The sequence below is a fragment of the Colletotrichum acutatum genome (genome assembly GCF_030867785.1).
Source record: "Colletotrichum acutatum strain CBS 112980 chromosome Unknown BDZ83scaffold_173, whole genome shotgun sequence".
In the NCBI taxonomy this organism is placed as follows: Eukaryota; Fungi; Ascomycota; class Sordariomycetes; order Glomerellales; family Glomerellaceae; genus Colletotrichum; species Colletotrichum acutatum.
Window position 1 is genome coordinate 41,433 of NW_026849167.1, and position 21,732 is coordinate 63,164.

The 21,732-nt window shown below is 55.0% G+C and overlaps 6 protein-coding genes across 6 annotated transcripts; 4 read left to right on the top strand and 2 right to left on the bottom strand.

Annotated features, from left to right (window-relative positions):
- Positions 1 to 512: 512 nt before the first annotated feature.
- BDZ83DRAFT_132912 (uncharacterized protein) lies at positions 513 to 2,750 on the bottom strand. The gene has a single exon (XM_060501225.1). The coding sequence runs from the start codon at positions 2,638 to 2,640 to the stop codon at positions 616 to 618; it is 2,025 nt and encodes a 674-aa protein (XP_060358775.1). The 5' UTR covers positions 2,641 to 2,750; the 3' UTR covers positions 513 to 615.
- A 2,613-nt stretch (positions 2,751 to 5,363) lies between these two features.
- On the top strand, positions 5,364 to 6,571 carry BDZ83DRAFT_133079 (uncharacterized protein). The gene has a single exon (XM_060501228.1). It carries the CDS (start codon positions 5,580 to 5,582, stop codon positions 6,213 to 6,215), a length of 636 nt encoding a protein of 211 aa, XP_060358776.1. The 5' UTR covers positions 5,364 to 5,579; the 3' UTR covers positions 6,216 to 6,571.
- An 881-nt stretch (positions 6,572 to 7,452) lies between these two features.
- On the bottom strand, positions 7,453 to 8,915 carry BDZ83DRAFT_132934 (endonuclease/Exonuclease/phosphatase). Its single transcript, XM_060501226.1, has 2 exons — positions 8,593 to 8,915; positions 7,453 to 8,532 (listed from the first exon to the last, which is right to left on the bottom strand). The coding sequence occupies exon 2, from the start codon at positions 8,525 to 8,527 to the stop codon at positions 7,622 to 7,624; it is 906 nt and encodes a 301-aa protein (XP_060358777.1). The 5' UTR covers positions 8,528 to 8,532; positions 8,593 to 8,915; the 3' UTR covers positions 7,453 to 7,621.
- Positions 8,916 to 10,434: 1,519 nt separating this feature from the next.
- Positions 10,435 to 12,098, top strand: BDZ83DRAFT_724078 (uncharacterized protein; the record flags this gene model as incomplete). Its single annotated transcript, XM_060512622.1, has 2 exons — positions 10,435 to 10,437; positions 11,310 to 12,098. 2 exons carry the CDS (start codon positions 10,435 to 10,437, stop codon positions 12,096 to 12,098), a joined length of 792 nt encoding a protein of 263 aa, XP_060358778.1.
- A 357-nt stretch (positions 12,099 to 12,455) lies between these two features.
- BDZ83DRAFT_640695 (uncharacterized protein) lies at positions 12,456 to 14,114 on the top strand. Its single transcript, XM_060509511.1, has 2 exons — positions 12,456 to 13,315; positions 13,492 to 14,114. The coding sequence occupies exons 1-2, from the start codon at positions 12,818 to 12,820 to the stop codon at positions 13,750 to 13,752; spliced, it is 759 nt and encodes a 252-aa protein (XP_060358779.1). The 5' UTR covers positions 12,456 to 12,817; the 3' UTR covers positions 13,753 to 14,114.
- Positions 14,115 to 15,148: 1,034 nt separating this feature from the next.
- On the top strand, positions 15,149 to 20,754 carry BDZ83DRAFT_757599 (uncharacterized protein; the record flags this gene model as incomplete). The annotated part of the gene is made up of 2 exons (XM_060514916.1): positions 15,149 to 18,256; positions 18,310 to 20,754. The coding sequence occupies 2 exons, from the start codon at positions 15,149 to 15,151 to the stop codon at positions 20,752 to 20,754; spliced, it is 5,553 nt and encodes a 1,850-aa protein (XP_060358780.1).
- Between the last annotated feature and the right edge of the window lie 978 nt (positions 20,755 to 21,732).

Below are 21,732 nucleotides of genomic sequence, written 5' to 3' on the forward strand. Positions count from 1 at the left end.
GCGTAACAATTTGCTGAATGCCCTTCTCCCTAAAAGCACAAGAAGTGCGAACTTCCCGGAATGCCGATACAGGTTGTCTATCAAAATCGTCCAGCCGGTGTGTCGTGTGCCGAAGAAAGCACGACACACGCTTCTCCCCATAAGAGGCACGGCCGTGTCGTATAGAAGCACACGACACCCATGGCTCTTCCCGGGTTAGGAGACTGGAGAAAGTCTCCGCATACGCCCAGAAAAACACAACTTATTACCGTGTCCAGACCCTACAAAATTCAAAACGCCCGCGGGTCTCACCCGGGCCGCACAGCCATAGTCGGCACATACATGATTCGTCCTGTAAATGGTATAAAGATGCTTGGAAATATGAAGATAAAGGAGCAGAGCTCGCGACAGCTTCTGCTTTGGGTATAAACTTTTCCGCTACCAGAAAGTCGACCTAAGCAGTTGCAGAAGCAAAGAAGAAGAAGGAGAAATGGAAATAGGAAGCCAATCATATCGATACAGCTTTCAATCTGAGTGCCAAGTGCAAAAACAACGCTCGCTCTAATGAAATCGTGCAAAAAGTGAAAAACAAATGTGCGTCGCTTCATCAACTCGTCATTGTCGTTGCAATTCGATTCAGGTAAACGGGATGCGGAACTGCTCAAACTCGTCCGCCTGGCTACGGGTATAGGAGTCGGTCCGGCTTTCGGATCGATCACGGATAGCTGGTCGGTCCATGCGGCTGCGGCGTTCATCGGAGTAGACGGTATCCCTATCGCTACCACCAGCAATGCGTGCTGCCTGGCTGATGTTGATTTCGCCACCATCCTGGCACTGGATCTCAGCGTTGCCAACTCGCAGGACGGCGTGACCGGTGACTTTGATGGTGATATCGTCGCCGTCAATGGCAGAAGACCGGGTGGTTCGTGTTGTGGCACTTCGAAGGAAGTCGCTTTCGTCGCGGCTGTCGCTACTTCCACTGGACCTGCTGCTCTTACTCTTCTTCCCAGCCTTTGAGAGGGCCGCAGCAGTCAGAGGCACACCGCCGCCGCCGCTTACGCCGTTCTGGTAAGCCATAGCAGCGGCCTCTGCGGAGTCATACTTGGACTGCGAGTAGCTACCGCTTTCACCGCCAGCCATGTATGAGTGGCGGCGGCTACTGCGGGCGGGCGCGGGAGCAGGAGCAGGCTCGATCTGGTATGCGCGATGGCTGTATGTGCTGGAACCCCTTCGGTGACCACGGGGCCTGGCAACAACGCCGTCGTCGTATTGGTAACCATGGGGAACGATTTCCTGGTACATGGATTCTTCACCATCAAAATCGTCAGAGTCATAGCCCTGAGACATGATCTGTCGCTGCTGAGGATGAGGTTGAGGCGGAGGACGGAAAGCTTGTTGGGGGGCAGTCGTTCGTGAACGGGGAAACGCCGGCGGCGGCATCAATTCGCTGTCTCTGTCACGAACCTTGAGAGACGGTCGTCTGCCGATGGGGAGATTCTCTTGCTCATAGGTCGGACCGGGTCCATGGGGGTGGGCATGGGCGAGGCCAGGGCTGGGGTGGTATCCGTAGTTGTCGTACTCGAAGGAAGACGCCGACATGGACCGGTGTCCCATGGCCGACGAGGGCCTCTGTTGGAAGCGTTGGGCCAGGTTTGAGTGTCGGGGGCTGCTCGCCACAGGCGTAGGCGGGAAGTAATCATTTGACGGCGGCGGAGGCGGATGGTGCGGTGCCTGCATAGGGTAAGGGACACTTCCGGGACCCCAAGCGCCTGGTGGTTGGGTATACGAAGTGCCAGGTGCGGGCGCGAACGGCGACTGCACATGCGGTGATGGATGGATGGGAATCGGCATAGGAGCAGGACTAAAGGGCGATGAAGCATGAGAGGAAGGCGGTGCGTGGATCGATGGAGCAAATGGCGATGGGTTCGGGGCCGGAGTGAAGGGCAAGGCATTGTTCGCAGCATGCCATTGCTTATTGGAGGTAGGTGGTCGGGAACCTTGGCCATAGTAGCTGGCAGGACGACTTGAAGCTCGGGGACGCGAACCCTGTGCCTTTGCCGGTTGCTGTACACCGTACTGCGAGGCTTCTTCTTCCGAGAAACGTGGTCTTCTGTATTCATCTTGCTTTTGGGCGGTCTTTTGGGTATGGACAACGGGCGCCGTGTTGACGTGCTTTGTGGAGGGACGGGCTGCGGCCTTTTTAGCGGCGGATCGCTCGCGCTGCTGATGACGATCCTCTCTTTCGCGTTGCTCCTGGTCGAGGCGTTCTTGTTCGCGGCGTGCAGTCTTTTCATTCTCCTTCTTGAGACGGTGTCTTTCCTCTCGACGACCCTGCTGTCGGGCAGCGTCATCCCTTGCGGCCCTCTCGGCGGCTTTCTCGGCAGCTCGATCAGCGGCTTTTTGTTCAGATCGTCTCTTATCCCTCACTTTCTTGTCCGGGATAGCGGGGTGAACGGTATCGTCCGAGTCGGTATGGCCGTATTGCGGGGAGGCGGAGATTGGTTTTGCCATCCTTTCTTTATGGCGAGATTTGCCGCTGTTTGCCTTCTCCTTGGATGGGCTTCCTGGTGCTAGTGACTGGGCGTATTTGTCGGAGCCCTGAATGATGGAGCCAGTCTCCTCGTCGACGTCTTCGCAGTGGGCAACTCTTTTGGGCGCCATGGTGAAGCGGTGTCGATCGTCGTAATGGGTAATGGTGTGTTTATGTTGGCTCGGTAGTCGAGCGACTGGTGATGGGAGGCAAAGGTGCCTCGACAGAGGCGAGCAATCGTAGGTTCGTAGCAAGTGATCGAAAGTGTGGTGAACTGGGGGGGAAGAACTTGGCTGCGGTGGGAATCGGGAACTTTTTTGTATAAAGGGCGGACGAGAAAGACAGTGGGGATGCGGAAGGGGATGCGACCACTATCTGATGGAGGGAGGGCCCGTATTTGTGGGGATGAAAATCCGACCAGGATGAAGGGGGGTGTGAAATTGGGTGTGGGAGAAAATGAGACGCTGCGGATGCTGGTGCTGATGCTGGGTAGGTGTGAGGCCGGGTTACTCGTTGCTCGTTGTTGGCTGGTTTTCATAGGCAGAGAGAGAGAGAGAGAGAGGGAGTATTCAAGGAACAGTAAAGGTAGTCGAGGTATTATGGATCGTCAGGAGAAGCGCGGACGAGGGAGATGTGATGTTTGTCGAATCTGTTGTTGTGTTTCGTTGTATACAACGTGGGATCGATAGGTAATAATCCAAGCAACGGCGGATGACCGTGGCCGTTGGCGGGTTGTGGACGAGCGTGCTATCTTATTAATCCTGTCCTGCCTACCTACCTCACCCTACCTATGCTTTGCATTGCAGTCGAGGTACTTCGTTCGTACGGATAGGACAGGTAGCGTGAATGCGTGCAGTTGCAGTTGTAGTGTAATGACTGCGGCTGTGAGAGGAAGAGTCCGGAGCGAAGGGAGGGGAGGGCGAGGTGTGTGCGCAGCCCAGCAACTCATTCGCAGCACCACAAGTGAAAAAATAGCCTACAGAAAGGCCAATCGTGGGGACGGCCTGCGCTTGACGACCCGATGGAGGGGTGTGGTCACAGCAAAAAAAGGACCTGACAGCGGATGAGGTCTTCTCGTTGCCCGGGGTGCTCTGCCGCTCGTCCAGTGTCACTCCAATGGCCGGCCAGCGCTCGATGATAGCGAGCACTTCAAACTACCTCGAGTAAAGGAGGAGGAGGGGCGTGTGCCTGAGCCCGCAAATGGCTGTGAGAGCTCTGATGGATCTAGAGACTTGGCTCCGGCTTTGATCCTCGACTATCCGAGGCGGACGGGAGCGCTGGAACGGACTATGGTTTGCGGGAGACGGAGGAGTCAGGACAGGCCTGCAACGTTAGAGAGGGACGGAGAGGGAGACAGAGAGGGTGTGCGACAAGATGGCTGCTGGTGCTGCCCAGCTTGCAACGTCTCTCCCGAGTCGCAGAGTCGAAATGCCAGGGTCTGTGACTGTCAAGAACGTGTGCGCGAGTCTGGAGAAGCATGGGACCCAAGGAGGACAGGGCAATTCTTCGCCGTCGTCACTTCTCCCTGTCAAACTGTATCGAAATCGCCCAAAATGGGTGGAGGACAGAGATTGCCGGCGAGTGGGAACTCTCTTTTTTTTTTCTGGCCCTCGCTGGGTCCTGAGAGTCGGGATTCCTGGGTGGGAAAACTGCGACAACCCACACCAGAAACAAGCTGGAGCTAACAGAATAGCCTCAAGCTCCACCGCGTGGCAGCAAGGACCGTCGAAAGGGCTCAGCTAGAGTCTGCTGGACCGACGTCGAGCCAGTTCGTCTTGTTCCAGGAAGCTTCTGTTGGCTGTGGTTCATCCGCAGCACCGGCGTCAAACCAGGGAAACCCCTTCAACACAGCATTTGACCGCAACGTTGGGAACTGGGCGGTCCCCTGGGGCTCTGGTGGTGGTGCTTTTCGTTGGCGCCGGTGCCAATCGTCGCCGCTTCGAGTCACAGCGCCAGAAGCACTCAGGCCCAACTGTGGAGAAGCCCTTGTCTTTCGTTTCTTCCCGTCCGCGACCGTTGCAATGGATTTTCCCTCGAACGGGGGTCAAGAGCCTGGCAAGGCCTGCTGGGGTGATGCGAATTTGTGCGGCGCGCCAACAAGGAAGCCCTTTACAGCACAAAGTGCCCGACCTGGAACTTTCCATTCAGATCGATCTTCCGTTACTGTAGTAGCGCTGACGTTCGTGTACGCCCACGTGTTGCGATGCCGGACAACAGGGCAGCTTTGCTTGTGCGAGTGTCCGACCAAGGGCTTTTTTTGCGTTGTGCCCCGATGACAGTGTTTCCTTCTTCGTGTCGCCATTGAAATCTCGAATGCGACAGCAACCCCTTTCCTCAGCCAGACCTCCTTCTCCGTACCTACGAAGGCCCTAGAACAGGTACTCGACGGGGGTGTGGCCACAGAACAGACGGAAACAATCCTCTCTGAATCCTCTGCCAGCTGTCTGGATGAGACAGGATGGGCTGGCTCTCTTGGGCTGCGCTGCGGTACTAGAATCTGGCTGGTGGAGTGAGTCTCCGTGTGCGCGGGAGATCCACCTCCAGGGCCGAACCAGACGGGGGTGTCACTCAAAGATGACGGAGCGTTGCTGTCTGGTGCGTTGTGCCCTTTTCGGCTGGGATTTTTCGACTTCTCCATCAAATGGCTGGATTTACTGCCCGACCTTGTGGCTGGGCTTGGCCTTTGGGTATCAACGGCGAAGCGGGCTGACGAACGACATCACAAGCGTCCAATCGTTTGCCGCGCTCTGCGTCCTGCCAGACCTTTTTTTCTCTCCTCCTCTGACCAAAAACGTGTTTTCGTCCTCGGTTAAGATACTTAGGTGTGGGCGGGAAAAAGAAACAAAAAAAGAAGGTTCTCAGGATTGGTGAGGTGATCGACCGAGAGACAGCAGGTAGTCTGGTGCGCGCCCCATGAGGTGGTTTAGGTGGTTAACAACTCGGAAGTTGCGCGAACCAAACATCAGGAGACGTTTCCTGTACTTTCGAAAGTTTCGTTGTCATGCTGGGTAATGTAGGCAACCAGGCGCCTTCAAATGGTTGAACAAGCTTGAAGCAAAGTCTGCACACAATGCAGAACCACCCCATCGCTCTTCGGCATCGCATCGCCAACGCACTTGTGCCGGAAAGCCCAATCATGGGCCCGACCCACCCGGTCAGGAATGCAGATTCATGCAGTCCGGGCCCGCTCGCTTTTCTCATAGGGCGGGGCCGGGACGGCAATGAGAGTCATCGCTCCATCTCGGACTTGAATGGCTGCTGTCCGTGGCCAACTTGCCCAAGCACGGATTGGTCCCTTGGACTTGTTGAACGAGGCCATGTAAGATGGCATCACGATGCTGAATTACTGCAGTGTTGCACGTCTAGATCTGCCTCCCCGCGTCTTGCTCTGTCGGTAGGCATGCGCCTGATAGAGCTGTGTACGGATATCTTGGGGTACGATGCCCCTCGTCCCTCCGTAGTGGGTACCGATCTCGCTGGAAGAACGACACTGTTTACAGGAATAGCGTCACCGGGGTACACAGACTCGAGATCGGCATCATGTTGTTGTGGTCAACTCATCCAACTTTGTTCTCAAGGTGACTCCAAACGACGTGTCGCCATGACAGAGTTGTTCTCGCCTCATTGGTTTTGTGTCTCGGAGTCGAACGTGGTCTCGAACACCACACTATCGGCTCCGATAGGACCGTCTACATCAGCTAAATGATGTACTTTAAATTCTCCATTTGTACTGTACTGATATGTCTCCCCTCCGTTTATTCGCGTAAAGGTAGATTGCCGCGATCTGATACCGTTGCAGTACTCCAAGTCTGAATCATCCAAAGGAAAGGTGACATGAAGAAACATGCGCGATTCACAATCTGCCTGGTTGGCGCCGAGACCGTCCTCCACGCGTTGTACGCAACTGCGCATTCCGGCTGCATGACATGCACCCATCCCACAGGCATCAACACCGTACACCAGCGTCCACTGTGACAAAATCCGTCTAGCGCGAGGACATGCCGAAATGGGTTCGAGTGAGGCCCTCCCGGAGCCTCTCGTGGCTCCGTCTTATTGAGGAAGCTAGTCAAAGTTGGTCTTCTCCTCGTTGAGATGTGGAGCATCGTTGCATCCAAGGCAAAGAACGGGTCGCCAGTATCCTCGGTTCGGTATCTTGTGGAGAATGGTGCGCTTTCTATTGAGCACGTTCGCAGTCAAGTGCCTACGTCCTTTAACGTTTGAGTCGCTTTGTGTTTTGTGCAGAGCTGCCGCACCAGTCAACGACCGCAGTCGAAGTCATCGTCATTACGAAATGTATGCGAAGAAACATGGTTTGTGTGCTTAGAAATGCGGAGGCCGAGCAAACGGTTCTGACGAACGTCTTCAAGTGTATGTACCCAGACAGATCTTTAGATCTGATGCACGCCACGATTGCATCGTTTAGCAATTTTGCAAATCATTTACTATGGCGAGCCTGCCGTTTGTCCGATATGCCACTCTTGCACGCTCGAAATGCATGAAGCCGAGAGCGGACGCTGTTGCAAAGGCGCGATGGACTGACATGTCGATAAATCCGAGGCGGACTGATCGACAGGCGGTTGTTGGTTGTGGAGCGAAGAACTCGACACCATCTTGGAGCCACACCGCCTTTTCGCTTGAGGCATGATCCCTCAACGCCACCGTTGAAAGCGATCCCAACGCGCCACAGTGGTAGGTAGAACGTAACATGGCCTGTCGCATTGAAGTGAGATAGGATAAACATGGACGATATAATACGCAGCGATTCGGGAAGGTAATACCGTTGTGATCGTACCGTATGCGAACGCAATATCGACTGACTTTGGAGGCTTAAAATGCTGCAACGCCACTCGTCATTGGCAGTGTACATCGCCTTTTCAATGACCTGTTGCTGCGAGACCTTATCACTCGATGCTGAGCGGTTGTCCATCCGCTGCACGCCAGTCGGTTTCACTCGATGTTGAGACCTTGGAATGCCGGAGATGCAGGGAGCTTGTCTCGGAGACTCGGGCAGGTCCAGATCTGCCTCTTCTACGCCGCCCGATATGCGTGACGTTGCACGAGAGTCCACGATTCTGAAATTCAAGCCACAATTGACATGTAGGTAGTGGTGTATCAGAAGATATTGTTGGCCGTTCGTAAGACAGGAATCTCAACGTCGGCGACAACCGGCCTATGGTCAGACAGATAATCGCCGTCATCGAATTTGTTCGATAGCACGCCAAATGTCTTGATGGTAGCCGGGCTCGGATCCTTCACAAACAAAAAGTCGATCCTCTTCGGTTCCTCGTCCGGCTCGTCAAACGACGTGTAAGTGATTTCGTTCCCGTATCGCTTCGCCTTGGAAACCTGAGTTGAGACATCGACCATGCCAGACTCCGGTGCCACCATTGTCTTATAGGCATTGTCATCTGGGGTACTGTTAAAGTCACCCGCAAGCAGAACGGTTGTCGGAGGTTTTCCGCTTGCTCCTTTGCTCCACTCGCGAGCAATGTTGAGAAGAAGTTTGGCGCTCTGCTCTCGAGCCACGACGCCTATGTGGTCGAAATGCGTACTCATGACAACGATACGCGAGTCTGTTTGTTTATCGAGAAACTCCCCGACGGTAACGACACGGTTCAGTACGGCATCCCATCCTCTAGATGGCTTTTCTGGTGTCTTGCTCAACCAAAAAGTTTCATTCCGCTCGCACTGCCACCGTTCAACTTGGTAGAAGACTGGTGAAAATTCGCCACCTCGCTTGCCATCATCACGACCGAGACCTATATGCCCCCAGGCAGGACCGAGGTAAGACTGAATGTCTTCGAGTTGAGAGTAGAGGACTTCTTGCAGACAAATGAATGCTGACTCATGGCCAGTCATGAGGAAGTCCAACTGGTTGCAGAGTTTCGGACCCCGATAGCTCCACGGTTTCTCGTTGGGAGTGGGCTTCGTCGTTGCATAACGGACGTTCTGGCTGACTAGGCGGATCAGCATGGAACTGGCCGCTGCTGACTGTGGGTTGTCCAGTTTGACGAGCATTTTGACTGCGCAATAAACGATCAGTCGAGCTATGAGAGAACTTGAGATGTGTTGTCTAGACAGACTTGGACGGCGGGGGCTTGACAGTAGGCCGGGGCCGTGCGCCTTAGCTGCGGAGACTAGGAGTTGACGGCAGAACGCCCAGGGGAAGGTGATGGGCGCGAAGAGTAACAAGAAGTTGGAAGGGAAGGGATATGATGAGGTTTCCCTGACTCAGCAATATTCTGAGATGATGATGAGGTGTCGTTGGATGAATTGGATCTCTGACGTTAGAACAAAGCTGAAGCTCGCTTTACTTGAGATAGAACGAGCAGGCATGCTCCTGCCCCATCTCCTGCCCTGCGGCTGCCCCAGCACCTGCCCGCCCCGGCTCCCGGCTGGCAAGTGGGTCACGTGCTGGTCTTGGAAGTCGGCGGGGAAGGAAGCAACGGCCGTGGCCCAAGCTCCTGCATTCTTTGGCGATCCGGGGTCTGCTGGGCAAGGTAAAGTATTTTCGCCTCCCCCGGATCTTCCTCCATCTCCATGGAATTCCAAGCTGAGCAGCCAACCCATTTGCGATCCCTACCTTACATACCTACCAACCCCAACCAACCAACCAACCTACAGATACCGGCACAACCACCACGATCCTGTCACTTTAGTCAGCCTTGAAACATAGTCGACTCACGCCACGGACCATGGCAAGAAGACAAATTCGGACGGCGGGGTTTCAATCTGTCAAATACCACATTGGCGCCTGGCATTCCTGCTGATGCCTTCACCGCTAATCAACGGCGCCGGTCTCTGATGGAATGCCTTGGAAACGCTCATCTTAACAGTCACCAGTCTTTTGCAAGGTAGCTCGAAAGCCATCACACACTCCCACAGCTCCCAAGTCTTATCTCCGCATTCTCGTTGGATGCGCGACCAGCCCTCCCTCCAGCTCAACATCCCGAGACTCTGGATGGCGTTCTTACGTGGGAATGGGGGCTAGGTAAGGTAAGCTGGCGCAGACAATAGTCAAGTCTCACTGCCTCGCGGGTCGATTACTCACCATCTCAGGATAATCAGGGAAGCCTGGTGTCACCCGATCCATCCAGCCTTTCCCCAAAAGCCGGCCTCTCCCAGCAAGCGTCTTTACGCGGCGGGCTGATACCGGCACGACGACCCACAAACCAGTCACGTTCTTATCACGGCCCGCTGCCCGACTTCATTTTCGAGACGTGATTCAGGCCTCATGGGATGGCAGCGGCTACGGTTCTAGGAGATGTTCGTCCGCTCTTGTCAAATCCAAGTCATGACGCAATGTGTACACAGTCGGGAAACCAGCTGACTTATTTTAAGTCAAAGACAGGATTTTGCAAAGAAACCAGAGTTATTTAGACAAACTATCGACAATTCCACTTCAATACGGGCCTCACTTGAGCTGCTTCGTATTCCGCGAAGTTTCGGGGGGTTTCTCGGAGAAGTCAGGAAGGTTGGAGAGGTCAGAGGCCTCATAATCGAGAGACGAGTGTGCTGCATGCCTATCTCGCAGCGGTTCATGCACCGTGGCGATCTTCCATTTCTGAGGCTGAGGGTAGTGCAGGATTCGGATGGGTGACTGGCCGAAGCGAGCGTGCGAGCAGCAAAGGCTCCCGACTTCACCGAGGAATCATCGGAATATGGCTGCGTTTTGTCCAATCTGCAGTGCGGTGTGAGGTCGGTCTGTCGAGCTGACTCAATCGCGCCACTTCGAGGCGTCATGCAAGGTACGCCAGCCGCTCTAGCAAGCGTGGGAAGGCGATCAAAAACTTGTCCCTTGGTCAGTCTAGTCGACGGCTGTCTTGCACATTCCTTGCTCGCAGGTTCATGGCCTCGAAAATGCGCACCGGTCAAGCGACGGTGGGTTTGGCACACTGGGGGAATCGGCATGCTCGGTTGGCGCTATGGTGGGCAAGGTAGTCATCTGCCTGACTCGGCCTCCAACCAATACGTGTGGTGGTTGCAAATCTGTCTCAGCTTATTCATATAAGCCGCGGTAGTCGCGCGCCGGTCGACACACCCACACGGAGGAACGCGAAGCAACCAAAAGACCGGATTTCCTTGCGGTCTGCCAGGAATTGTGATAGATTTCAATACGAATCCCAGCCCGGGGCCTCAGCTTACCACCATTTCCGGATGCGTATCTCTGCTTCTGGCTGCACCCCGGCCATTTGGAGACACTGCACAGCTTTTTCCCAGACACTTATGGCGGGTGAGGAGTCACGCTCCTCATAGGCCTCTTCCACGTGGGGGTTGATGGTGGCTGGCTGCCTCGCGATATTGAGACCTCTGCACTGGGCAATGGGCACTGGTGACCACCATCTTCCAGCCATACAAGGCAGCTCTTGGCTGGGTTAATGTGACTGAGGCGAATCACCAGCCAGCCTGCAACCTTGTCGGTGTGCGTGCGTGCTTGCTTGTGTGGGTGGGTAGGTGAAGGCAGTGTCGGATAACGTCCGCCTTGCACATCCTCTGCCTGGCTGAGGCTGCGATGGAAACATATAAGTACGAGTACACCGCCTCGTCTCCAGCTCGTGTTCCTTCACCTAGGTCTGTCACGTTTCACAGCATCATACCATTGCTGAAACCACAGACAACATCAAGCTCCTTGCCACTTTCGTTTGGTATACTTTTGAGCCGGCGCAGACCGGCGAGGACTTAACTCGTCTTGTCAGTGATTTTACTGTTCAGACGCCTTTTCCCGAAACTATCAACACCAATAAACAACTACTACCAATTTAACACACAAGCAACCGGCACGATGCCTCAAACACCAAAGACACCCTCACGGCGAGACTCATGGCCACCAACCTTGGTGCGCCTCGCCCCTACAATTCCCAAGGACTACCCATCTCTCGACGACATCGACGAGGATCCCTTGACTTACTTTCTCACACCCGCGCCCGACCTGGAGGATGACGAGGACGACATGACCATGATGGACTTTGACGCCGGCATCGAGGACGACAGCGAGCGCGAGATTGTCCGCAGCGTGAGCCCCTCAAGCCTGGACGGCCTGGACAAGTCAAAGGGCCGCAGCAATTCGCCGCCCGTACCCGACCTCTCGGACCTCGCCACGCCGGACACGGACGACGAGGAGGAAGACTACATCCGTTTCGCACCGCACGGCTTCATGATCCCCTTTAGCCTGCGCGACTTCGCCACCGACGGTCTCAAATCCATGGCCAAGTCAAAGTCACGCCCTTCCAAGCCGTCGGACAACAGCAACGTGCTACTCTCGCCGTCGTCGTTCCCGCCGACTCGGGGCCGAGCACCCGTGCGACCGGGCGGCGGGCGGGGCCGACAGAGGACAACGTCGTACCGGCACCACCGGCCGCAGCACGTCTGGCGCGAGCCGAGCCCAGATGTCTGGTCTATCGAGGAGGAGACGGAGGAGGAGCTCCTGAGCGAGATGGGAAGCAGCGTCGGCGCCGTGAGCGACATGGAGGACGATCAGACGGAGGGCGATCAGACGGAGGCCGCGACGACATGTCCGAACAAGAGCGGAGACGTACAGGCTGCGAAGCCGAAGAAGAAGGTCCGGTTCTTGTTGCCCGCTATGGAGTGAGCGAACTGGGACAAGCATCATGGCATTCCACGGCGTTTTGGGGGTAAAGCATATTCTACCTGCATTGGGAGGTTCTTCGTCATTTTTACTTCGCTTCCTTCATTTCCTTCTTCTCTTTCGGTACACGCCGCCCTCTGGTAGGGGGTTATTTCTAACAGCATGCATGGGGTATGGGAGTTTTGCACAATACCCGTCATTTTGGATGGTAATTTGGGTCTTGGAGCATTTCTTCCATCTTTTTCGAAGGATGTGGCACACGGGCATCTTTTGGGGGGGGGGGGCATATGGGAATTCGGGGCACACACACATACACACAGAATTTTAGGTGCATAATTGGAAGCAACCGCTATGAAGGGCGGAATAAAAACCCTGATCTACACTTTTTCGCAACCTTCATCTCCTCGTCTCTAGTGTGGTGTGCATGCCTACTGCGCGATTAATGAGTTTGACGGGTGACAGGAAAGATGCAGGATGTGCGTGACTGACTGCTCTTCTTTTTAGTCTGTTCAGCTGAGGTCTGGTTGCAGGTGTAAGGCGAGACGAAGGGCAAGGCGAAAGAGAGAAAAGAGGGGTGGAGATACCCTTCACACAGCGACGCTCACACGCTCTCGATTTCTCGCAGAAAAATCAAGGTTTACTAAGGTACGCCTAAAGATAGCTGGCGGGTAATGAGAATCGAAGAAATCAAGGTTTAGAGGAACCGGTCTCTTTGCTGTGTGATGCTAGATCTCGATCGCGGGACCCACGCGGTAGCCTCAAGCTGGATGGAACAAGGTCCTGCGGAAGGTCTTGCGGAGGAGGAAAGTCTCACTTTTGGAGTCTCGAGTCTCAGCAGGGAGGAAGAGGACTCGGAAGGGCGAGGAGGAGGAGGAGGAGGAGGGCGGTCCCACACCACGTGCAACTGCGCGGCGGGCGGAAGAGACCTCGTGATGTTCGGGGCCCGTATCATTCTTTCGCTGCTACTCTACGCAGTTCGTCCGAGACATTTCTCGGGCGCTGTTCTACGTATGTATTTGTGCGTGATTTGGTGCCGTGTGTATGGATTTGGTAGCGATTTTGATTATTGGATGGGAAAACAGGGCATAATGGTTCGACTGCCTTGCTTTTGGACTTGTAAGACTATGGATACAATAACGAGAGTGAAAAGATGGGAAACTCGGCATGAGATTTTGAAAAAGACCGTGAGGGGAAGTAAGACCAGACCTTGGTTTTTGGTGCTATATGAAAAGTTGTTATCGCGAGTAAACAAACGGGTTGCATGTCCCAAATCCAAGGGGCCCCTGTTGAGGAGATGAGGCGGCGTCAATGCTCCATCCCCCTCCCCCGCTGACAGTTTGGCAGTGACAACGACGGCGACATGGGGCGAGGATGATGAGTAAAGTAAGTTACTTACCTATCAACCACAGTTTCAAGGATGCCCCGTTGTTGTCGTGTTGCCTGGGACAGCGACTGGCAGTCATGGCTTTCGAATACGATTTGTATTTTGGGAGTAAGACAACCACGTACTCGGAAACAAAATCGAGTCAGAGTGAGCTGGCCTTGGTCTGTATCTATGCCCGACGAGCTGCATTTGTTGGCAAGCATTGGCAGCAATTACGGAGTCAAATGCCGTTCGCTTCTTTTCCCTGGTTCGTCGATCAAGGGGAATGAATGATGGTGGGGGTTTTTTTTCCCTCTCATACGACGACTCACTTTGAGGAAAGTTGAGGGGTGATTTGTGAAAGGGGTCTTGGTGTCAACATCCGAGATCCGATCTAGCTGGCAGAAGCGAGGGGCTAGGTAGGCGAGGGAATTAGAGTCCGTGAGGCGAGTTGCTCAGAGATTGCGGATAGGTAGGTACGGATACTCAGATGAGAGAGCACTTGGACAAGGGACAAGGCGGGAAATGATGGACGGGGCGGGATTCCATGAGGACGGATAGTCCACCTTGGAATTTGCCAGGGGAGATTGGTGGCCTCGGGGAGATTTGGGAGCGACAGACCGACCATATCAGTAGGTATGCGTAAGCCTGGTAAATAATAACTTGCTGTGTGGATGGAGAGAGTGGAAAGCACATGCAGCACAGCAACAGCAGCAGCAGCAAGGAAGACGGGGCGAACAAGAATCCTTGCATTGATGCTACCTCACCTACCCACGTCCCGATGCTTCCCATTGACACCAAGTCTTGTTTCTTCCTGCGAATTGCGCCTGATGTCCCTGATGTCGAACTTGGTCTGGAACCCTCAGCTGCCTTGTACTCCTCTGTGTGCCCTTTGATTGGTCGCTAGCCGGGATGTCTGTGCTACAGGGCACCAACTCTACCTGATAGTCCACTAAACCTTGTAAAGGGTACGTACTCTATAGGGATAGCCCCACCTGTGTCGGTTTGTTTATGTCTAAGCTCCGGCGTCAACATCCACTGGTTACTCCGGCAGTGCCAGCTCAACGAAGCCCTCGATTGGACCAACTGCAAATGCTGCTGCTGCTGCTGCTCCTCCTCGACGAGAAGTCGAAAAGTCTTGTCCGCTTTGATATTGCGCTGTCTCTACCGCCTCTATCTCTTAATTCGTACATACACACAAAGTCGTAGACTTCATCACACATACAACGGGATTGTCTGTCGAGCTGCTCCCTTTTTTTGCGTGCCTCACCTCACCTCAACTCACCTATCATCATCCAACCAACGTCTGCATATACGGCCTGCAAAGTCGGCCTCCTCTCGACCAGATTCCGTCTCACCGATATACAGCCTCGCCATCGCCCTCGCTCCTACACACACATAATTCTGACGTCTGGCTTCTATTCGCGTTCCCGGTTGCAACCCCTCAGCTGTCAACAACGACCTTCACTGCCAACTCTGCCACATGCGCCCATAGGAACGCAGCAGATCATCCAACCTTAAGCGGCAGCATGCATCTCACCTAAGTCAGTTCTTCCCACCTTGTCGCTCGTTACCTCAACTAAAACGAAAGAGAGGGGGAGACGCACCTGTACGACACCAACTCGTACCTGCCCCACGCTTGCCCGCAGACTGGTCCTGTTACTGACTGAACCTTTTGCCTGTGTAGACAATGTCTCCCAAACCTCCCGACGAAAAAGAATCGCCGGACGCTGCACCGGCGGCGGCAGCGGCAGCAGCGACCACGAAACCCTCCACTCCCGCCACCAAGGAAAGCAATGCGCCGCCCACCACTCCCAAGGCCGCCCCTGCCCGCCCTCGCGCAGCAACCATGAAGAAACCACCAGAACCCCCGACTCTGCTCGCCGACTTCCTCAGAGGACGCCCCTCTCCACAACGTGTCGCCGCTGAGCGAAAGCGAAGAATGAGTCTGGATGCCGTCAAGGCCGAGCTGAGAGCGGAGATGCGGCAGGCCGCCGTCGCAAAAGTACAACAGCCCGGCGGCGTCAGGGAGCGCGTCAACAAATGGCAAAAGACGAATGCGGCGGCCATGGCCTCGGCTGATCCCCTGGCACCCCCCAGCGAGCCTACCGAGCTGGCCTTCCCGGGCGACACAGAGAGCGTCACGGAAGAGGACCGCGTTCGTATCAAGTTGCGGCAGAAGAGGATGTCGGCGCCAAAGATGTCAACCCCAAAGATCGAAGTACACAATGACGGCCCAGCCGACGAAAAGGACGAGACTGTCGAGGACCTCCCCGGTGGGGAGGCCAAGTTGGCACCCAAGAAGCGAGTCGTTAGCGACGACCATTGGATGGCGCAGAAGAGAAAGAAGAGTCCGACGAGGGCAAAATCGCCGAGAACCAAAGACGCCAGCCCAAGTCCCACCCCAAGCCCTTTGCCAAAGGGGTTCGTGCAAAAGACACCCATTCAAGCACCCATCTCCAAGAAGATTCAGGACTGGGCAGCAAAGGTGGAAATGCCAGAACCCCCACCCGTCAAGCAACACCGGGCTGCGAAATCAACAGATTCGCTCGACGGCAGCAGGATACAGGCAAGGCTCAAAGAGCTTCAAGAGAGACAAGCTACGTTGCCAAGGAAGACGATGGACGACGACGGCATCAGAGTTACGCCGATACGAACGAAAAAGCTCGATGATGACGGAATCCGCGTCAGGCCACTAAAAACACCAGCATCGGAGGGGTCTGGTGTCAAGACACCAAGGCCGCAGAGTACAGGCGCCAAATCCCGCGAGCGTAGTCGCGGAGGCAGCGCGCGGCACGAGTCGGCGGACGAGATCGTGGTGGTTGAAGAAGACGAGACCGCCATCGAGGTCACAGAAGATGCCGAGTCTAGTGTGCCGGCAACACCAACGCGGAAACCGTCAAAGGCTCGCAAAGTGAGCCACAAGAAGAAGGCGCCTCCACCGTCAGACGATAAATCCTGGGTTAGCACCTCGGAATCAGCAGTCAGGACGGGGCTGGACAACTCGGATCTTGCGCCAAGCTCGCTCACCAGCGCTCCGGGTGCGAAGCCCCTGGCAGACATTCCCGTGGGATTCTCTGCTTTCAGTGAGCTGGATCTGCCCCTCAACAAGACGAGGCAGAAGGCACAACGCAATCCCAGCTTCAAGGCTGCCGATGTGCTCAAGAAGGTGGTCACCGGCGGCAAGAAGATCCTACATGATGCTGTCGAGCCTCCGAGGCAGCCCGTCGCCAATCAGCCTCCCAGTATTGAGAAATGGCTCAACGGGACGGTCGATCCATTCGTCGACGAGCCGGCGAAGAAGGAGGAGTCACCCGCGCCGGCGCCCAAGAGGAAAGCGTCCGAAAGTAAGCCCGTCGACAAGACAAAGGCGCAAGACACCCGCAGACGATCATCGGCCGAACCTCGTCAGCGGAAGCCTTCCCTCCCGACTCAGACTGAGCTTTCGGAATCCACTGGGCTCACCGAGTCCACCCAGACAACACAAACAACCGACATGACTCAGACTACACAATCAACGGATTGGACAGAGTCAACTCTGTCTTCGACCGACCTGAGCGCGTCAACCGAAAATGATGAAAATGTGGCACCTAGAAATGTCGAAGAAAAGCCCAAGGAAAAGCCAAAGACACCAACTTCTGCTGGCGCCGCTGGCCTTCGCCGGAGAGCAGCTACGAGAAGCTCGCCGTCTCCCGCAAAATCGGTCAAGAAGCCTTTCCGTGAGATCCTCAAGGAGGCTTTCAGGGGAGAGTCCACTGGCCACCAGACTCCGCCTTCCAAATACATCAGCGAAGAAGAGCGAAAGCTGGAGCTGGATCAGGAGTATGACAGTCCCGGAGAAGATGACGAATCCAGACGGACCATGCGCCGCCGCTCTTCTGGTTCTAGCCGGACCTACTCTGATCGAACATTTACTGACGATTGGACGTACGATGATGAGTCCTCGGTGGCACCCCGCCGGAAGCCGCCAACGAACGGTGTACACGAGCTGTCGACGATTCTTGGATCTGCCGACACTCATAGCACCTATGATTCGGATATGACATCGGTGTTGTCCGAAACCACCATCACGCAGACCACTGGGCTTACGAGAAGCAATGTTTCGCGGCGGCGGAGCAATAAATCGGGTCTCAAGAGAAGGCTGACTAAACACTCTGATCTCGTGTCAGTCCTGTCTTTGCCAGACGAGAGCCAGGTGCCAGGTAGCCTCCGGAGCATCAAACCTAGGGCGAGTGTAAGAAAGGCTGCCAGCGTACGAAGAGCCAATGCTCGTCCAGACACGGTCACAACAAAGGACCTCATGAGGGAGTTCACCGATGACGAGAACTTGTACCAGCGGGAGCTGAAAACGCTGGTCGACGGTGTAGTCCCCGTCCTCTTATCTACTGTCCTTCACGAGGGCTCAGCGAGTGCCGTCGATCTCTTCGGCCCTGAGTCTCCTGGCCGTAAAGCGAGTAGCATGTCCAAATCCGTCGTCAATATGGGAGTTGCACTGGAAAAACTCAAGACCGCCCATAAGAGGGCATCTCATACGGATATTGACCGGCTCATTTCTTGGCTGCATACCGCCTCTCCCATATACGATAGCTACCTGGACGCGTGGCGCCTTGGATTCCAAGATCTCGTCGTCAACCTGGCTCCTGCTGCCGATCGCCTCGACGACGAGGACTCCCTCATCGGTGCACTGCCGCGCAACGCCGAAGGCGACGTCATTAACGAAGACGGAGAGAGAGTCGACGTTGCGCATTTGTTAAAACGGCCCTTGCTTCGCATCCGGACTCTTGCAAAGCTCACCAAGGTAATATTCTTTTTCCGCTGCATTGAAAATAGCCACGCTAACACAAAAGCCAGGGCCTTCACGCCGCTGTTGGGTCGTACGACACCCTTGCACTGGTTGGCGACTATGATATGTTGCAAGAAAAGGCCAAGCGTCGCCACAGGGAAGAGTCTGCGAGACTGGCTGACGAGGACGCCATCAACACCGACACGAGCAGAATCCGTAATCTCCGGACGCTCGCACCGATGGAAGCCGTCAAGATCGATCCCAAGCGGCAGGTCAGCGCAAAGGACCTTTTCTCGCTCAGCCTCGCGCACTCCAATGGACAACGCCTGGAGTGCCAGGTCGAACTCATCCACCGCGACCTTCCTGGTGCGAACAACGACAAGGGCGACTTGCTCATCCGTGAGACTGGCAGCGGCCGCCGTACATGGCTCCTCTTCCCTCCCATGCCCATGACTGTGATCTCAGCCCGCCGTGGTGACGCAAAATTCGAGCTCGTTCTTATGGTGTCGGGCTCGCACAACGGACGGCACTGGTACGAGCTACTGAGCCTCGTCACAGACAACAATGATCAAGTGGAAGACTGGCTCGACATTGTTGGCACGTCGCCCATGCCACCAAGAGAGCGGCTGCCAGTTGTCACTGAAGAGAGCCTCCCCGACTCACCGCAGCACCGGACCGATATCCCTGTGGGCGGCAAGTTGCACGGATCATCATCGAGAGACTTGTCATCTCCAGAGCCATACGCGCCCAAACGATCGGTTTCCAGTCGCTACCACAATCGCGGCTCGAGCATGCCGACCACTCCCATCCGCCGCAGCCCCTCTCCAGATAGAACTCCGACACAAGACTCGTACGATGAGGAGGACAGACATAGGGCTGCGCCGAACACAACCCCCTACCGCGCGGATGGCGCTCCCCCACCTCCTATCCACCGCTCTCTGAGCCCCAAGCCACCTAAGCTGTCGCCCCCTGTCGATCTTGGCGGCTCCCGCGTGAAGCGTCGGGGATCCTCACCTCTGAAGCACGAATATCTGCCTTCTGAAGAGTCATCCGATACGACTCGGTCCATCACAGAGACCGACCTCTCAGAGAGCGAGACAGAAACAGAATCCGACTACACATCATCCGAGTCCGAAGATGACTTTGACGATGACATCCCCGAGACCGAGGTTGGCTTCAGCATTAGAGAGCCCGAGCACCAGCCGGCCGAGGAACGGGAGCGTGAGAGCGAGGAGTTTGTCGACTCCTTCAAGCAAGAGTCCATGATCTCGCAGTCATTCGTTCAAGAGTCCATGGTCTCCGAGTCGGTGTGCAGCCTAACGCCGTCTAACTCGGCGTCGCAAGCTGGTCTTCATGGGCGCAAAATGAGTGCCTCGGAGAGCTACACCAAATACATTGCTTCCATCTCATATTGGAACGAGAAGAAGGGCCAGTGGAAGGACATCTCCCTTGAGCCCTGCTCCATCCAGGTGACAGCTGGTGTCATTGAGGGCTATTCTTTGGTCATGAGTCCCGGAGGAGAACCCGACATTCCTCTGGTTTCTCTCGAGCTTACGCCCCTCGTCCTCCTCCGCCAGTCTACCGTTGTCGACCTTGAAATCCGCTCAGCCGTCAAGGACAACTGCAAGAACAAGGACATTGGTGGAGGCAACTTCCGCTTCCGTTGCCCATCGGCTACGGAATGCTACAACCTGTACATGGCCGTTCATCATGCCCGCCTCAACAACCAAAAGTTCATCCAACTCGAGAACGAGGCACGCTATCAGTCATTTGGCCAGAGACCCTCAGAAGATACCGAGGACACAAGCAGTCGTCGTCGCAGCTGGTTCGGACGCAAGAACAGCTACCGCGCATCGACCCGCGCTCCATCTCAGTCACAAGATGGAAGCACCCCCTCGTCGAGTCTGTCTGCCACAAGCTTCCTCAAGAGACTCACGCAAGGGAACGCTTTCAACATTGCTCGGTCGTCCATCGACAAGCAGGGTCATTCCTCCAACAACAACAGCCTCTACGGATCCGGCTCGTCTTCCGATGGCTATCCCCGCTCGCCGTCGATCAGCATGTACTCCAACTCCATCCGCAGTCCTCTGTCGTCCGACAATATCAAGATTCGCCTGCACCTGCTTGTCAGCTCCAACAAGTGGGAGGACTACGGCAACTGCATCATCCAGATTCGCCGCCCGCCGCCGGGCTGGCATCAAGACCTACGCGCGAACCACGGCCTCGAAAAGCGCGTCACGGTTACAACAATGCCCAAGAAATCAGACAAGGCGCGCATCATCCTCGATGCCGTGCTGGGCAGTGGCTGCTTCACTCCTATGGGCAGTCGAGGCATCATCTGCGGTATCTGGGAGGAGATCCGCGATGAGAGGGGCGAGATTGGCGTGGCGCCCAAGACGGGTGGTGCCGCCGGCTCGGTCAAGAAGTGGTGTTTCCAGTGTTCCAGCGCCTCGGAGGCCTCGTGGGTGTTGAGGCTCGTCCACCAAGAGGTTGGCGTGGAACTTCGGGACTGAGTTTCATAACTCGGTCTCCTTGCTTTTCCGTTTTGTCTATACCATCATTCTTCTTTTCCTTTCCTCTTTTCTCTTTTCCCTGTCTTATTATGATTCCCCCCACACGAGCGAAACAGCTCGCATTTCGTGCATTGCTAGAACCTGGCTTTAGGCGTCTGGCTATCAGGGTGGCATGGCGTGTTTGGAATTATCTTGAAAGGTGTTTTGGCCGAGGGATGGACGGAGCGGCCGGGGAGTTGGGCTGGGCTGGGCTGGGTTCACATACGGGCGGTTTAAATACATATACACTCGGGACCATGGCAATGGAGGGGGGTTTGGCCAACGGTGGGGTAGGAGGTAGCTTGGGCTGGCAGCTTTGTTTTGTTTAGGGCCTTTCGTTTTGTTGTTGCACATGATACCGAAGTCATTTATTTCCGTGTTTGGGGTAGTGTACGTATTGTAAAGATACCGTGTATAGGAACGGTGGTCATTCAAGTCCGAAGTTGACGTTATTTCAAAAAGACAAGTTCTTGGGGGTTTGGTGAAGTGATCTTGTTCTCTCCAAAAAAAACCCGAGTTGACTTACGTCTTCATGTCAATGAAGGAGCTCGGGAGATGAAGAGTAGGGAGCTGAAAGGGCGGTCTTTAGGATCTCTTTAGTGATCTGCTCGTTACTTAGTTCTTGGGTAGTCCATCATTCACGGCCTGGATGCTTGATTTGACTACAGGTATAAGTCTCTCGGAAGTTTTCCCGCTATTGCCTTTCTTTCTCATTGATGCATCTTAGAAGTCTAGGATAGTTACCTATTACCCTGTTACTCCCAGTATGTTCAGTGACCCCAAATATGTTCGTTGACTTACGGTGAATTTGTTATTTCCAAGCATCTTCGTTGATCCTAAGCGCATTTGTCAATCCCGAGCACCTCTATTCGCCTCCCAAAAAACCCCCCATTCATTCCGAACACTTTTGTTCACCCAAGTATATTTCTTAACTACAAC